The sequence below is a fragment of the Ursus americanus genome, chromosome 30, assembly GCF_024610735.1.
Source record: "Ursus americanus isolate L20-20 chromosome 30, mUrsAme1.1.p, whole genome shotgun sequence".
NCBI classification, from domain to species: domain Eukaryota; kingdom Metazoa; phylum Chordata; class Mammalia; order Carnivora; family Ursidae; genus Ursus; species Ursus americanus.
In genome coordinates, this window is record NC_142156.1 from 2369281 (window position 1) to 2387417 (window position 18137).

Sequence of the window (18137 nt, forward strand, 5' to 3'; positions counted from 1 at the left end):
TATATTATGTTAGTCACTATACAGTACATCCCTGGTTTTTGATGTAAAGTTTGATGATTCATTAGTTGCGTATAACACCCAGTGCACCATGCAATACGTGCCCTCCTTACTACCCATCACCAGTCTATCCCATTCCCCCACCCCTCCCCTCTGAAGCCCTCAGTTTGTTTCTCAGACTCCATAGTCTCTCATGTTTCATTCCCCCTTCTGATTACCCCCCCTTTCTTTATCCCTTTCTTCCCCTACTGATCTTCCTAGTTCTTATGTTCCATAGATGAGAGAAACCATATGATAATTGTCTTTCTCTGCTTGACTTATTTCACTTAGCATTATCTCCTCCAGTGCCGTCCATGTTGCAGCAAATGTTGAGAAATCGTTCTTTTTGATAGCTGAGTAATATTCCATTGTATACATTTTTTTTCTGTCTTAAAAGTACTACCCATCCACCCCAAATGATTTGCTGCCAACTTAAAACACAAAATCTGATCATTTCCAAGGGCTCGTCTGGTACAGATCCTGATTGGGGATTAAGTTTTGGAGATGTGGCAGGAGATCGGCTGTGGCTGATGGCCTAACTATGCAGGAAAATTTCCAGCCGTTTTGCCAAAGGTAGAGGACCACCAGGGACCATCGGATGTAAAGCGGTACTCCTTAGAGGGGCACGATGGGCTAGGTGAGGTCCAGGTTACCTGTGCTTAACCTGAGTAAAATAAACAAGACAGCAAGACCCAGTAGAAGGTTCTCCTGAGACTCTGGACTCTAATTAGTCAGCAGGAGGCAGGGAGGAGGGGGGAGGGTCACTCACCTCCTCGAGTCTCTCCTCTGAGTTTAACCAAGTGGCAAATAGACACAAAGAGCCAGATGAAGCTGGGCTACAGACCGGGGCTGGGCACCTACACTCTGTCCTCCCCAAGTGACTTCGACTGGGGTTCCCCGGTACAAGTAGACAAGTGGAAAAGTCTGGAGAGAGAGAGAGAGGACCCCACTGCCAGCTTTTCAGTCCAGCGGCTCTGCCCTGGGAATAGGACACAGTGGATGTCAGTGACATCCCTAATCCCTCCCTCCCTAATACCTCCAATCAGATGGCCCCTCATTTCCCTGGGAAGCAAGGGCGGGATGGAGAGGCGGAGCCTGCGTGCTATTCCTTGAGGGCTCCCTGCGCAAGCGAGGCTGCTTTCCCCACCCCTGCGGAAGTTCAAGAGCCCTTAGAAACCCCGAGAAAGGCTGGGGCTTGTTCCCTGCCTCCTCTGAACCTGGAGTGACAAAGCTCAGGGAGTTCGTCATTATCATTAACTATTATTACTAATTATTACTGCTATAAAAATAGCATGCACTTTGCAAACTCATCAAACTGTACCAAACGGTGCCCAAGAAAATGTGATTCCCTCTGCAGCCCCGAGGCCCCGACCAGCTCTGCCGAGGCAGTCCCATCCCCTCGTTCAGCTGCATCCCTCCCACTCACACGAGACCTACTCTACCCACTCTTCTCCCTCGGTTTCTTTTTCACTTGATACTGAATTATGTGGGCACACAGCTCTGCCACTCTCATGTTTCAGTTACATGGTTTTTGAACAGGTAATATTTTATTTACGTAGGCACACGTGCATACACCCATACATGCATAAATACACACACACACACACACACACACATATATACACACATAGATACGTGTCTGTGAAAAGGTATGGAGTGAAAATTCTCCTTCCTGTTCTTACAGCCCATCTTATTTCCAATGTCCCACCTCCCCTATCACCCGCATAATTTATTTCTTGGGCCTCCTCTCCAAGTGTCTTTATTGCATAGTAGCAAAGGCGACCACATTAAGCCTTATTTCTCTCCCGTTTTTACACAAGAGGCAGCAAACTCTGCATACGTTGCTGTTTAATACGACAGAAACCGACCCCTCTCCTCTTCGGGCCACAGAGAGCTTCCCCGTTCTTCTCTGCTGCTGCTGGGCACTCTGGACGTTCCGTAATTGGTTTCACCTTACTGGGGGATATATACGATTTGCTGTCGAGTCTTTTGCTCCTACAAACAGCACAGCATTGCTCAACCTTGCGTTGACGTCATTTTGCACATAGGCAAACATCTCTCTGCGGGATGAATTCCGCGAAGTGAGCTTGTTGAGTCAAAGGAGAGATGTACTTGTAATCTGGAACATTCTTGCCAGGCGATCTCCGCGTTACTCACCAGTGACTTCATCTCATTCCTTTGAACCCTGTGTGTGTTCCACTGTGGGCTTCTACGATCATGCAACACACCGCCCAGAGACGGACGGGTACCTCATCTCTAGACCGTTGCTTCCTCCAACAGTACTTGGTATTATGAACGCTTTGTGCCATCCCAGTAGGTGTCACGACCATAGCTGTCCCTCTGCTTTGGGACATGACCACACAGCCCATTGACCTAGAAATCTGTAGCAGTTTAGATGGCGCCCCTTTTGCTCTGAACTCTTGGCAACTGCATGCTCTTCCTAACCCCCCCTGGCCACCGATCGCTGGCCTGATCTGTTACCCAAACTCCAGCTGTCGTGAGGTGGACCAGTGAAGCACCCTAAAGTGGGCTTCCTGGGGGTGCCTGGGTGGCTCGGTCAGTGAAGCGTCTGCCTTCGGCTCAGGTCATGGTCTCAGGGTCCTGGGATCGAGCCTCACGTCAGGCTCTCTGCTCAGCTGGGAGCCTGCTTCTCCCTCTGCGCCTCCCCGTTTGTGTGCTCTCTCTCTCTCTCTCTCTCTCTCTCTCTCGCAAATAAATAAATAAAATCTTTGAAAATAGGGGTGCCTGGGTAGCGCAGTGGTTAAGCGGCTGCCTTCGGCTCAGGGCGTGATCCCGGCGTTCCGGGATCGAGTCCCACATCGGGCTCCTCCGCTGGGAGCCTGCTTCTTCCTCTCCCACTCTCCCTGCTGTGTTCCCTCTCTCGCTGGCTGTCTCTGTCAAATAAATAAATAAAATATTTTTAAAAATCTTTGAAAATAAAAACTAAAAATCAAGTGGGCTTCCTGGATGCTCTTGAGTCAAGATGTGGCGAGGCAGGGGGAAGAAAGCTCAGGGCAGACTTCGGGCATGCTACAGTAGCAACTAGGGAAAGCCAGACAGCACCTCGAACCACTTCAGAAGCACACGGTGCCTGGGTCCAGCTGCCCCACGTTCCTACTTAGACGGTCTAGTTGAAAGTCTCCCAAAACAAAGTATGGATAAAGCTAGAGAGCAACAACTATCTCGGGTGGAGTTGGAAGCAGGGTACATAGGTTCAGGTTATTCTAGAAAGTACTTTCTCCGTGTCAATCAAAATTTTAAATACATCCACTGTTTGGGTGATCAGTGCAACTTCTAAGACACTCTCCTGAAGAATTAGCTGGACATGGTGACCAAAGATGTGTATTCATGGCAGTGTTATTTGGGAAGAGAATGGCAACAACCTACATATTAATGGATAAGAGCCTGGTTCAGTAACATACACGTTTAGGGGCGCCCGGCTGGCTCAGTCAGTGGAACACACAACTCTTGATCTTGGGGTCAGTTGTGAGTTTAAGCCCCATGTTGGGCATAGAGCCTACTTATAAAAATAATAATACTATGTGTTTCTATTTTATTTTATTTTTTTAAAAGATTTTATTTATTTATTTGACAGAGATAGAGACAGCCAGCGAGAGAGGGAACACAAGCAGGGGGAGTGGGAGAGGAAGAAGCAGGCTCATAGCAGAAGAGCCTGATGTGGGGCTCAATCCCATAACGCCGGGATCACGCCCTGAGCCGAAGGCAGACGCCTAACCGCTGTGCCACCCAGGCGCCCCTGTGCTTCTATTTTAATGTAGCCATTTAGAAAATGAAATGACCACGTAGGTGCTGACATGAAAAGATCGTCATGATGGATTTTATGTGAGAGGTTGGTGGCGGGAGATACGAATGCAGAGGAATACTATACAGCAGTGAAAATGAATCGATCAAAACTACACTTATCAACACAGATGCCCCTCGCAAAGTGTTGAGCAAGAAAAAAAAAGGGGGGGAGAGCAGGGTGCTGAAGGATTCACATGGGATAACTGCATTCGTATAAACTTTTAAAACATGCCACATAATATTCAGAGAAATTGACATGTAATAAGTAGATGCCAACAATAAATAATAGTGAGATAGTAATAATGCACCTAATAAATGATCGTGCGGAAGGCCACATTCGGGATAGTGGCTAGGGGTGGAGAAGAAGAAGGAGCATATGGTAGGAAGGCAAGCGGAGGCTTCGACATACTGGTTGAATTCTGGTTCTTAAGCTAAAGGTGTATACGCATGGCTGTTTGTTGCCTTAGTCTTTAACTCTTTTTGAGCGACTGGAATATTTCCAAATGCATTTCTTGGTAAGTGACAGAGCAATGTATACAACGTAATAACTCTGAGAATGCTCAGATAGAAAGTGACAGCAGTGCCCACGAGGGCTGTCAAGCTGTTCCGCGAGCGCTGCACTTTCTCCCCGTGATTTCATTTTACTCGCTAATGCCACTCAGAGATCAGACTGGTATCGTCCCACCTTACAGACAAGCACAGTGAGGTCCAGAGCAGGGAAGTGACTGTCCAGGATCTCATGGCAGTGAGCAGGAGGCTGAGCCTGGAACACAAGCAAATCCCTACACCCCTATGTGCTAACATGCCTTTCAAGGTAAAAAAATACTTTGTAATTTTTACATCAGTACATTTTTTAGGAGATTACACAAAATCCTACTGACACTGATTCCCTTTAGAAGGCAGGATCGGGGGGCGCCTGGGTGGCTCGGTCGTTGAGTGTCTGCCTTCGGCTCAGGACGTGATCCCGGCGTTCTGGGATCAAGCCCCGCATCAGGCTCCTCTGCTGGGAGCCTGCTTCTTCCTCTCCCACTTCCCCTGCTTGTGTTCCCTCTCTCGCTGGCTGTCCCTCTCTGTCAAATAAATAAATAAAATCTTTTAAAAAAAAAAAAAAGAAGAAGGCAGGATTGGAGGACAGGACAGGGGAAGGGCAATACTTAACACTTTTGATTTCATACCTTTTGGTTATTCTTACATTTTAAAAATTATTTTATAGGGAAAAAATATTTGAGGGTGTGGGAAAGGGGAACGAGTACAGGAAACAATGTCAGAAAGCATCCAACCTTACCCCAGTTTGCTCCATGATCTGAGACAAGTCACGTCCTCTCTCCGAGCCTTGATTTTTTTTTTTTAATCTATAAAATAGGAAAAAGAAAATGCCGATCTGACAGAATGGCTCACAGGGGGAATGAGATGACAGCAGGCCATATGCTCTGCAGGGTGTCACTAACCATTTGAATATCAGTATTGTCCACGAGACACACAGGTGCAGGGCTCCGCTGCCCCCAAGCCCTCCCCACCCCCACCTCTGCCCTTCCTGCCCCAGAAAGTCTGCTCCAAGTCCAGGTGGGAGCAGCCCTGTGAGTCTACCTGCAGGTCCTCGTTCCTGCAGGATTGAGTGAGCAGCGTCCTCCCTGGCTGTAAGGAATGGGTTGTGTTCAGCGATTCCAGCTGTTTGTTATCCAAGGTGGACCTCGCCAGTGCCTGTTGCACATACTAGGTGCTCACTGAATGTATGAATGAATGAATGTATGAATGAGTGAATGTATGAATGAGTGAATGTATGAATGAGTGAATGTATGAATGAGTGAATGTATGAATGACTAAATGTGAATGGGAGAAGGAAACCCAGCCCTCACGCAATTCAATTTCCTTAATCTATGAAATGTGAATTAAGCTAAGATCTTCTCTACCCTAGAAGTCCATGCGAATGATAGAAGTGAAACAAAACCGATCGGCCCCAGGAATGGGAGGGAAGGTCTTCTCAGTGCTGAGGGCAGTGCCAGTGGTCATCGATCAGAGGCAGTTTTGCCCCCACTGGTGGGACGTTTGGCCATGTCTGAAATCACTCTGGATTATCACACGTGGGGGTGGGGGTGGGGCTGCTACTGGACCGAGCGGGTGGCAGCCAGGGCTGCTGTTCCATACCCTAAGTGCACGGGGCAGCCCCTTGCCCCCCAACAACGGAAGACGCGGAAGGCATGGGACAGCCAACATCCCTCAGGGCGGTCCCCATGGCCCTGGTTTTGTTTCTGATTGTGTCTGATGTGCTCTGGTGTGGGTTTTTTTCAAGCCTCAAATAGCCTGGTCTTCTTACAGCTACTAACAGGCTGTGTGACCCTGGGCAGCCCATTTCCCCTCTCTGCACCTCAAGTCCCCTCTCTGGACAGTTTGGAACCATGAATCTTTAAGATGTGCTATTTAATTATTGATTTAATTATTGATATGTAATTATTGATTTTGTCCCTGTCGGGCAATGTCTTCTTGAGGAATGTGAAGGTACGAGAAACCACCAACTGAATAGGGTAGTATTAACGAGGATTAGACTAGTAACCAACAGTTTTGTAGTCCCCTTTACCAAAAATACACCAACTGATGCACCAGCCAGTCCTGCCTCCTGAAAGCCCTCACTGTGAACAGTCCGATGAGGGAAGAATTATCATCATCCCTCCCGGGAGTGCCCAAGGGGCCTCCATGGCTCAGTTAGTGAATGAAGTGCCTCTGGGATAGCAAATGTGTGTCTGCTTTCCCTCCGCCTCTTCACCTCCAGGTGTGAAAGGCAGAGGTTAAACCCAGCTCTTTGCGTAAATATTTTTTTTTCACTTAAGATGGTATTAAATATTTATTATACACATTTTGGAACATATCAAAAAGTAGAGGGAAGAAAACCCATGCCACCCAGCGGCACCCAAGGCCACCTTGTTGGTACCATTCCTATAGTAATATTGTGGGGGCATCTAGGTGGTGCACTGGGTTGACTATTCGGCTCAGGTCATGATCTCAGGGTCGTAAGATCGAGCCCAGCATTGGGCCGCCAGCTGGGCATGGAGCCTGCTGAAGATTCTCTCTCTAAGGGCATCCGGGTGCCTCAGTCGGTTAAGCATCTGCCTTCCGCTCAGGTCATGATCTCAGGGTCCTGGGATCCAGGACCTGCTCAGCAGGGAGTCTGCGCCTCCCTCTCCTCTTGCCTGCCCCACCCCTCATGCTCTCTTTCGCTCTCTCAAATAAGTAAATAAAATCTATACAAAATCAATACGAAAAAAAAAAGAAAAAAGATTCTCCTTCTCCTTCTGCTCCCTGCACTCTCTCTCTAAATTATACACACACACACACACACACACACACACACACACACACACACACATATACATATAGTAACAATATTACAGACAGTGACTCCATTTATCGTGGTGAGCACTGAGGAAGGCATAGAATTGTTGGGTCAATATGTGGTACGCCTGAAACAAATAGAACGGTGTATGTTTGTTTAAAAAACTTTAAAAATTAAATTTAAAAATTAAAAAAGAATGAAGTCAGGTACAGTTTCAAGTAAAACGAAGCAACACGAAACACCAGCTCTGCATTGCAATTTGTTGGTTGTTCTAGTCGTTTTCACACACACCATAGAATTTTACGTCTTGCTCTTTTCACTGCACATTATAGCGGAAGCACTCCCCAGCTGTGGTTCCCTGGGCTTCCCGCTCCCTCACTGTGCGCCCTGCGCGGGGATAGGCTATCGCCAGTCATTCTGCTGCCTCTGATCGGCTCAGTACGAACCCTCAGCTTTACAGCACGCGGTGCATTTTCGACTCTAATGGAATGCTTCCCAGTCTAATCTCCCCATCTCTCCCATCAAAGTGAGAGAGAGAGAAAGGGAGAGGTGCTCCCTCCCCATCTTCGATGGAGAACAAATGCTGAGTCGTTTTCAGTGTGCTGTCTGCAGACAGGAGAACAGCCTCTCTCTGTATTTAATTAAAGCCCCATCTCTTCTGTTGGCTATCCATATTTGGTTATCCGTGTGTGACAGTCTTCTGGGGGTGCAGGGACCGACTGTGCCCTAGAGCGTTGAGTCTCTCGTCTTGAGGATCAACCAGCAAAGAAAGTCGCCACCCAAGGCTGTCACTCATTAATTCATGGGCAGCACGGGAGTGGGGCGTTGAATGCACATGATAAAGGAAGAATCAGCCAGATGTGACGAGGATGATTGAAAATTTTAAGTGCTCGGAGAGAGAAGAGTTCGTTTAATCCAGTGGTCATTGGGGCCCCAGGGAAAAGCCGGCCTGGTAGAGCAAGTGATTAAGTCTCTGGATCTCGAAGGCCCTGGAATCCAATTTTGACTAATTCCCCCTGGGACCTGGTTTTGCGTGGCACTCCCCTGGCCACCATCCCAGCTGAGAACGAGGCCTTCCGGCTGCGAACACTGCAGACCACACACAGACACTCATCTGTCTTGAACATGGCCTTGAGTTTGGAGCCAGCCAGCAAGATCCCACGTGTGAACCCTGACAAGGAGGCAACGTGGGGAAGGGGAGGAAAATTTACCTGGTGTATCCGCAACTCCCCTTGGCGGTTAGGTCATCAGTGGGAAGAGCTGACTCAGCCCAGCCAGATTTACTTCCTAAAAGGCCTAATTTCTGCTACGGTTAGCACCCGTTTCACTGTGGGGACCCCAGAGCTGGGGGCAGGGGCTGTGGGGAAGAAGCTGATCATGGACTCCTTTCTCTCACATTCCCTCCTTCTCTTGTGGGCTGTGTTGGATCTAGACAGGCTGCAGTGGCCACAGGAGGTCACAGGCCTTGGAAAGAGGCATCACCTGCAGCCCAGACCTACACCCGGGTTCCTGCCACCTGCAACTTACAACACCTCGAAGGCAAAACGAACAAGGAGTAGGAAGTCAGGCAAGATCACAGGTTCTGATCACTCCGATGATAAGAGTCACCGGAGTGGCTTTAACAGTCCTCCGCTTTCAAGCTCCACCCCCGCAGATCCAGAGGGCAAGGGTCTGGCAGGGGAGATTAACAAATGCGTATTTTAACAAGGAACGCTGGAAAGGGTAGAAGGGCATCATTTGGGAGATTTGAAAAACACTACAGCCCATCCAGAAGGGAAGCAAAAAAATTGAGGGTTGGGGGGTGGACTTTGGAGGGGGCCGCTGCTTAGAGCTGAAGGAGGAGAGGCTGTCAGTGGTAACAGTACCCATGATATTTAACAGAGCCTCTAACGTGGTCTTTGACATCAGGAAAACCAAGGCTGGAAACCCAGCTTTGCTCTGTGACCTTGGAAGGTTAACTTGGTATCACACAGGGGCCCCTGGGTGGCTCAGTCGTTAAGCATCTGCCTTCGGCTCAGGGCGTGATCCCAGAGTCCTGGGATCGAGTTCCGCATCGGGCTCCTCCGCTGGGAAGCCTGCTTCTTCCTCTCTCACTCCCCCTGCCTGTGTTCCCTCTCTCACTGGCTGTCTCTCTCTCTGTCAAATAAATAAATAAAATCTTAAAAAAAAAAAAAAAACTTAGTACCCCACAGCCTCACTTTGCTCATCTGTCAAATAGGAATAATTTTTCCCTCATAAGGTCAAGAAAGAATAAAATGAGGCAATGGGTAAAAAAAGCATTTAGCACGTGCCTGGTACATATGCAGCGCTCAGCAAAGCAATCAAAAATTAATGTTATGAGTATCGTTATTATGGCCAAGGGCAGGCTGATGCACTTTATGTCATTTGCCATCGCTCCTTTCCCTCCCTTACCTCCCTCCCTTGTAATCAAGGGGACATTTTTGTGAAAGGACTGGCAGAAACTAATATAGCCATGGGACCCAACAAAACTCACAAGCCAGTGTCAGGATCGAAGCACTCACTCTGCCCTCTCTAGCAAGATTAACAAAAGGCTCGAAGAATAATTGTCAATTACCTGATCGTTCCCCAGATCAACAGAGTCCGAGCTGGAAGACCTGGCTCGTGTGACCTAGTCTGGCTGCCCACTTGACACAGACAGAGAAGATAGAAGATGAAACCCACACAGTTATGCTAGGGAGGAGCGGTCAACGTTGGAGCACCATCTGGGTCCCCCAACCCCGGGAGCATCGAAGCTCTGGGCATCGAACCACAGCTGGTGCTCAGGAGCCAGGTGTCCTGACCCCTCACCCTCCTTCCTCTCTTTTTGCCCCTTCACTTTTTTCTCACTGTGCAGTCTACAGAGATGGTCAGCATCAATCATTTAATAAAAGCCACAGGGCACACAAAAAGCACAGCTCTCGAGCAGACCCACGTCTGATCTAATCCCATGAAGCTGATGGGGTAGCTCTGTGATGCAGAAAAGGCTTAATGGATTTGCCCAGGCTCACGCAGCTAGGGGACTGTTGAAGGCAGGATTCGAATCCGGGTCTAACTCTGAAGCTTCGATGCTTCCCACCTTGGACCAGGAAACCTGCTTGGCCCCTGAATGACCTTGATCTGCCCTCCGGTCATGCACACGCCCTGTCTTCTCCCAGGCCAGTTCCTGCCCTGGCGCAACCTGGAGCCTGGAACGCACGCTGGCTGGTGATCAATGTGACACAACAGGAACATTTATCGATGCCAGTTGCAAACTGTTGCAGTCTATATAGATTAAGCCACTGCCGCCGACTCCATGAAAGTAAATGAGCCTTTCCGACGGCAGCGGAAATAAATTTAAATGACAGTGCTGAAGGGCCCAGAGACTATGGCTGAGTGAGTGTCTGTCTGCAGAAAATTGACAAGGACAGCTATCAGTCCCAGGGCTTCTATCCCAGGATGTAATTCCTCTCTATCTCGAGATCATCATCCGGGATGCTCTGACCGCTCAGGCTTCCCACTGAAGGGCACGAATACAATGACCATAGTAAAGACAGTGACAGCAGCTGGCGTGCGCTAGACACTCCCTGTGGGGGAGGCACCCATAGGCGCATGTATGCAAGTACGCTTTACCTACGCCTACCTATTGAACAATGACGACCCTGGGAAACCGTGCAATAGCCCCGTTTTACAGCTGGGGAAACTGAGGCTCAGGGACGTCAAAGCCACTTGCCAGCTTGCAATCGACCGAAGCGGGTCTCGAGTACATGCAGTTGATTCCAGGCATGAGTCCACCAAACAGCTGCCAGGGCCAGCCCTCGTTTAATACTACTCAGTGGTTTTACATTCAAAGCAAAATAAATCACAGGTAGCAGGGTATACAGTGCCCACCAAGGCCTGTCCCTGCAACCACCCTACCTCACCAGCTTTCTTTCCAAATACCCTCCATCTGCTCCCCCCCATATTCCTCTTTTGTGCCTCCACGCTCTTCCTGCATCCCTGTGTTCTGAACCTGTCTCATGATTCTGAATCTTCAAATCTTTCTGTGTCTCCCAAGGTCAATTTGCAATTATTCAGTCAAAAAAGGGGGGGCTGCCTCCCAATCCCAGGATAATATAGCCCTGAGCCAGGTCACACAGCTTGGAGAAAAGAGTGTGGGCTTGTTACAACCCCCATTCATCCTTCTTGGGAGTACTTGTGCAGTGAACAACCTGCCCAACTGTACATGGTGGTTCTGCCCTGCGGATTGAGTTAGAGGCCTGTTCTCTCTGCTCTGTTAGCATGCAGAGCTTCTCTTTTCCTAAGCATCGATCACACCAAATATGATTATTTCACCTTTCCTATTACCCCTTTCAGTACATATACAACTGGCACATGAGACTCTTGTGCCCTTGGTTTCTGTAACCCTAATGTTTAGCTGGGGCCTGGCAGGATCAACAGTATGTCTCCACGGTCAGCAAAAGGAAGAAAGGAAGGGAGCGGGAGAGAGAGAGAAAGGAGAGGGAGGGTCAGGAGAGCAGGAAGGAGGCAGCCTGGCCTCTTGGCAAGCTTTGGGCACCACCCTAGGCTTCCAAGTCAGGAGGTCAACGACCAAACCCCCACCCCCGGCCCCAAGTTAACAGATGTCTTTTCTCCTCTTCCCCAGCTACGCTCCGGGAAGGAGACGCTGGCCCTTCGGGTGCTTCCCTTTTGCCCTCGGGAGCGCTGGGGAGCAGCAGTCTGAGCAAAGAGAGCCTTGAAGAGAGAGTGACTACGGCCCCTCTGAATCCAGTGCAATCGGGGGAAGATCTTCCAGAGCCTGGGCTAGAAGGGACAGCCCCCTCGGCTGCCCTGTCCACTCGGCTGCCCGAGGAGGCCACCACCAAGCGCGCCCTCCCCTCCGGGAAGAAGCTGCCTTCGCTCAAGCAGGTGAACTCGGCCAGGAAACAGCTGCGGCCCAAAGCTGTCCAGAGGGCGGCGAACCCACCTGCGTCCTCCGGCCTGGGCCTCCTCTCCTCAGCCACGGAGAAGCTCCGCCCCCCGGGAGACCCCGAGCCCTCCGCCTCCGAGGAGCCCCTCTGGCTGGACCGGAAGGCAGGTGCGGTCCCCACGACGCCCGCCCCGCTGCAGATCTCCCCCTTCACCTCGCAGCCCTACGTGGCCCACACGCTCCCCCAGAGGCCGGACCCCGGGGAGCCTGTGGCGCCTGATGACGCCCCCGAGGCTCCCCCGGAAGATGCCAGTCCCATGACCTTGATGGACAAAGGCGAGAACGAACTGACCGGGTCAGCCTCAGAAGAGAGCCAGGAGACCACAACATCCACCATCATCACCACCACGGTCATCACGACTGAGCAGGCCCCGGGTACGCAGCCCCCGGACCCTCCAGCCCTCCTGCTGCGGCCACGGCCACGAGGCCCCCACTCTGTGCAGGGCATGGCGGGAGGTGGGCCAGGGAGATCCAAGCCCCACCATCACTTGCCACCTATCGAGCACTGACTGTGAGCCTGACCCTGTAGCTCAGAATTACCATCCCCATTTTAAAGATGAGACGACTGAGACTCAGAGACATCAAGCAATTTGCCCAAGGCCACGCAGCTGAAGAGTGGGATTCAAACCCTTTTCAGTTTGGAATAGAATCCTTTAACCTGCCCGAAGGCCCTAGCCTTTTCAAAATCCTTTTTTTTTTTTAAAGATAGATTTATTTATTGAGAGAGAGATCGCGCATGCGCTTGGGGGGATGAGCAGACGGAGAAGGAGAGAGAGAATCTCAGGCAGACTCCCCACTGAGCGTGGAGCCTGATGCGGGTCTCGATCTCAAGACCCCGAGACCACCACCCAGGCCGAAAGCTAGAGTCAGGCGCTCAAGCACTGCGCCAGCCGGCGCCCCTCAAAGTGCTTTTACTTTGACCGTTGCAGGTGCTTCTCCAGATTTGAGAAAATGCGCTTCTGTGCCCCAGCCCTCCTTCTGTCTTCTTTCCTGTCTTCAAACAGGGAAGACAGACACCAAGTGTTAATTGTAGGTAGATTTTGGACAGATGTACTGTGGCCTTTCCTTAAAAAGTGGAAGCTCTGGGTTTGAATCCTGCTCCCTGTGTGAGCTTGGCCCAGACACCGCCCCTCTCTGAGCTTCGGTTTCCGTATCTCTAAAATGGGGCTGAAATGTCAGGCCCTACGAGGATGGGCGGGGTCTGCCCGTACCCTGGTTAGGATGGTGCCTGGTGTCAGTGGAGTAAGCAGTCGTGCTGGGTCAACTATTGCTCTTTTGATTATCATGTTGATTCTGGGGCTGAAGGAGACTTCTCAGCAGTGGGAGAGAGGGGGACAGGAGAATGCAGGTGTCCCAAAAGCCCAGTGCCACCCTGTACCCCTCTGAGATATGACATCTGAGCTGTCCTCTGTGTCCTAATGAGAGTCCTTCCTCCAGCTCCCTGCAGTGTGAGCTTCTCCGATCCTGAAGGGTACATCGGCTCCAGCGACTACCCACCCCTGCCCCTCAGTGGCTTCCTGGAGTGTACGTACAACGTGACGGTCTACACTGGCTACGGTGTGGAGCTCCAGGTAACTGCAGAAAGGCGCCCGACCGTGCCTGCCTCTTCCAGCAGGAAGTGTCTGGAGGGTTGTCTGACTCAGGCTTACTGTTATCACCCTGACCGGTTTGGTTCCTTCTTTGCCCTAAGCAGGGCATTTTGAGCTGGGCTTTGTTGGATGAATAGGAGTTCCCAACTCAATGCACAGCTGAAATGGCTTGGCATACGTAGAGGAGGGGGGAAACCTGTTGATAAATTGTGGGGCATTATACTCAGAAGGAAGGTCCTCTTATGCCCTGTAGCAAACACAGACACACACAGACACACACACACACACACACAGACACACACAGAGGAAGCCCCACCACTTCCATTTGATTCATAAATTTTGTCTCTAAGCTAAGAATGGAAAAGCAGAGGGGCACAGTGCTCAAACATCTGGGTTTAAGTCCCAGCTCTACCAGTGAAAGCTGTGTGACCCTGGGCAAGGGACTTAACGTCTCTGAGCCTCAATCTCCCCATCAGTAATATAGAGATGATAATGGAACTACTTTACAGATTTTCCAGGCCAAACAAATATAAAAATGCACAGAGCATTAAGCCAGAGAGCCTAGCTCAGTGGATGTTACCAATTATCTTCACCCTCGTTCCTGGCCTGCCCCCACTGCCATCTTTCAAAGTCCTTTTTTAAAAAATGGAACAAGGAAGGGTGCCTTGAAGTGCGGAACTGTCCAGTTCACTGCCCCACAGGAGAGAGGGCAGGGTGTCATTGGAAAAGAAAGCTGGTCGCACATGGTGGTGGCAGACCCTTCCAGGCCAAGGTTGGAGGTCTGGATATGTACCTTTTTCTAATGGACAGTAAAGAGCCATGAAAAGTTTTTGAGCTGGGTTGGTTGTGACCTAACCAGAACTTGATTTTAGGAGGTTTTTCTGCCTTGCATGGGAAGGATACAAGGTTAGCCCCTCCGCAGCAGAACCTGTGGTCTTTGCAGCCCCCAGAGCTTAGCACGGTGTGTGGCACGTAGTAGGTACTTCATAAATGTTCCTGGAATTAAAATGAGTCGGAGGACAGCTACAGTCCATCTGAATCTGGCACTCAGTGGTCCCTTTCCTTCCACTTGGTGTCTAACACGGCATGGAGCTCTTTACCAGGCACAGAGTTCCTTCACTGAGCACCTACTATGTACCAGTCATGGCTGCTTACACTGGGGGATAGGGTGGTGTGCAAACGGATGCAGAACCTTCCCTAAAGGAGTTCACTATTTGATGATTGAGACAGACGTACTTAGAAGACATTAGAATGCCATTTGAAAAGGTCTCTAGTGGGTGTTTATAGGGGATGTTGTAACATCACAGTGGAGGGACGGGCAAGCTCCTTGGTAGCCAGGGAAGGTCTCACGGGGAAGGGCAATGTTAGTGGGGCTTTGGCGAATGAATAGGAGTTCATCAAAAAGGAAAAAAGAGTAAGGTGTATGATCTGAAAGAGGAAGGGCTCGTGGGTGAGGCCAGCCCTGCTTAGGTGAGGGGCAGAGGGACCGGGATCCCAGGCCCCACTAGAAGAGGCATAAAAATCTAAACTGGGCACTGGGAACAGACTAAAGCTCCCTCCCAACCCTACTCCATTTGTATAATGTCTTTGTGCACAACTAAAATATCCCCCCTCTTTCTCCTCCAAACCTGGAAAGTGGACTTGGAAATCAAGTAGGCAGTTCTTTGCAGAGTTAAGACCACTGTTCTATAGCATAAGAGAGTGGTCCTGAAAATGCCCTAGAAATGAGCCCCCCGCTCCCTCTTACCAGTTCACACAGAAAGGGGAAGAATGCATTCAACCTACATAAATATTTATTGAGCATCTGCTATATGCCAAGCACTCTTCTGGGCGCTGGGGACACAGAACACATGGGGAAAAAATGCCTACCTTCATGGAGCTTGCCTTCTGGTGGAATGTCTTATTCTATCTTCCTGGAGTGTGGGCTTCAGGCACAAGCTGATCAAGGCCTTGCCCTCCCCCACCGCCTCCAGGAGAACTTACCTGGGCTGCTAGCGCGCAGGAGGCTCTCTCACAGGACTCGTCCACAGACACAGACAGACTTTTGCAGCACTTTGCTCCGCAGCTTGGGTCCACTCTGGTCCCTCAGTCCTTGGGAGCTGAGGGGAGCCTGGGTGTTTCAGGGCTCCAGATGTTTCTAAGGGGGATGGTCTGTCCCGTTGACTAGGGGCTGGCTGAGGGCTGCCGCGTTGGCATCGTCCGGGGTCCATCGGGGGTACTGCTCTGGCAGCCCATGGCCTGGAAGGGCCCTGTCTCAAGCACAACTCAGAGTTTCTCTCCGTCTGCCCCTGCCGGTCCTCAGGTGAAGAGCGTGAACCTGTCTGACGGCGAGCTGCTCTCCATCCGTGGGGTAGACGGTCCCACCCTGACCGTCCTGGCCAACCAGACTCTCCTGGTAGAGGGACAGGTTATCCGAAGTCCCACCAACACCATCTCTGTCTACTTCCGGACCTTCCAGGACGACGTCCTTGGGACCTTCCAGCTGCACTATCAGGGTAAGCTGGTACCAAGGCTAATGAGGGTGGGGGGTGGGGGGGAGGTAGCTGGTTGCCTCAGTTTCCCTCTGGAGTCAAGGATTCTCAGACTTTTTGTGCCAGCGATCCCTCCGGCTGTCTGGTAAAACCTCTGGACCCCTGCTCAGAATCATGTTTTTGATAGCATAAAATAAAAGCTAAACAATTAAAAAGGAAACCAGTCAGATTGAATTACAGTTGTCAAAATACTGTTTTAATCTGCGATGTCATAATCCACGTGCCTCTTTATTAACACATTAAATAATAATCTCCCCCGGCAGCTCTGATAATTACTGTAATTTCAAAGTACTGAGGAATATAAGAAATATGTCAAGATATCTACTATGATATGAAAATATCTGTGATTTCTCTTGGTGACGAAGTCACATGTTCTGCAAATAGGACACAGTCTGTTGCCCACATACGTGATTGAAGGGTATAGCACAGTTCAGTGAAAGGTACATGGAAACCGGCAAGCCACTTTTGCCCATTCAGATCCACGGCTCCTGCATGTCATAGACGAATCCCCAGGGGAGCCCACGGACTTCCGGTAAAGAGCCTCAACCCCCAGGGGGTCCGGCTCGGTCTTTTCTTCTGCAATGTTTCTTTCTTTCCTTTTTGTCTGTTTCTGAGACTCCTCTCTTGCTTTCTGTTCATCTTGCTCTTCTCTCTCCCTTCCTTCCTTCTTCCTTCTCGGTCCCCTCCCTCTTTTCTTGCCTCTTTTACTTCTTCCTTTCCTTCTTTCCCTCTCTTCTTTCCCTCCCTCCATTCTCCCTTCCTTCCAGCTGGCGCGCGCTCTCTCTCTCTCTCTTGCATCCCATTTCCCCACCTCTGGCGCCCTTCCCATGACCTCAGGTTACTTCCTTGAGCCAGAAACTCCTCTGTGTCCTTGCCAGATACCTGCCCAGAGAGCGGAGTCGGCCCTCACGCATCTGGATATTTGGGCATCATCCACATTGGCATCCAACTGCCTGAACATCTGGAAAAACAGTTCTCTTGAAACTTTGCCCTTGGATGTTTCTGAAGCAGGGGGATGAGATTCTATGAGAGTGCCCGCTCATCGCCACTTTCCAAGACTGAGACTACCCCCTGTTGTCTCTGTTCGTTACAGAATGGGGGTCAAGAAATAGTCTGTAGAGCCCTTGGGTTGGATGTAATCCTCGCAGTGAGTTCTGGGACTTTCGGTATCTCATGCCGCGGGAGTGGTCAGACCGCACAGCTGAAAGGTGCAGGTAGGATGGATTTCACATCCTCTTAGGACAATTGAGGAGCTCAGCACGGCCACCGAGAGCTTTCTACTGCCTCCAGCTAGATGTTGGACTAGGGAGGCTCTTCCTCGGTGTTTCCTGTTTAATCCTTACTGCCACCGCTGAGGTAGGGACGATTGTCGACTCCACTGGGAAGATGAGGAGAGCCAAGTTCGGGGCGCTGCATCCCTTTCTCAAGGTCGCGCAGTTTCTAAGGGATGGAGGAAGAGCGTAACTCACATTGGTCTCCTCCAAAGGCCATGCCTGTGTGTGCCAGGACGGTTATTTGCAAGCTGTCCTGTCCTTTGGCATTTCCGGAAGAGCTGCTTATTCTAGTCCAAGAGTGTGTGCATTTTTAACAAACACCGAAGACGTCCGTGCTGGTAGGACTAAACCTGCCTGAGTCATACAGCCCCCTCCTATGGCCAAGGAGAAGGCCGTTCTGCGTCCATGCGGAGAGAGGCTCACATGAGGTGTGGGAACGCATTTTTCACCCCAAACCTGTGATCTCTGCTTAGACAGGGTGAGGACCTTGGAGCCCAGCAAAAGTACCAATCTGGCAGTCTCCCCATCATAGGATCAACGAGAGTCCCCAAAATACCCACACACCGCCCCACCCAACCACCCCAGTGCTCTGGACTCCCCAGGGGCTCGTCTTTCCTCCTCAGCACAGAT

At 50.4% G+C, this 18137-nt stretch overlaps 1 protein-coding gene across 1 annotated transcript in view; it reads left to right on the forward strand.

The window, feature by feature from the left end:
• The first annotated feature begins 10760 nt into the window (after positions 1 to 10760).
• SEZ6L (seizure related 6 homolog like) overlaps positions 10761 to 18137 on the forward strand; it is a 69072-nt gene continuing 61695 nt past the window's right edge. The window contains exons 1-4 of the mRNA XM_087857156.1: positions 10761 to 10896; positions 11790 to 12488; positions 13551 to 13684; positions 16005 to 16197. Coding sequence (XP_087713282.1) covers positions 10761 to 10896; positions 11790 to 12488; positions 13551 to 13684; positions 16005 to 16197 — 1162 coding nt within the window. The remainder of the gene's footprint in view (positions 10897 to 11789; positions 12489 to 13550; positions 13685 to 16004; positions 16198 to 18137) is intronic.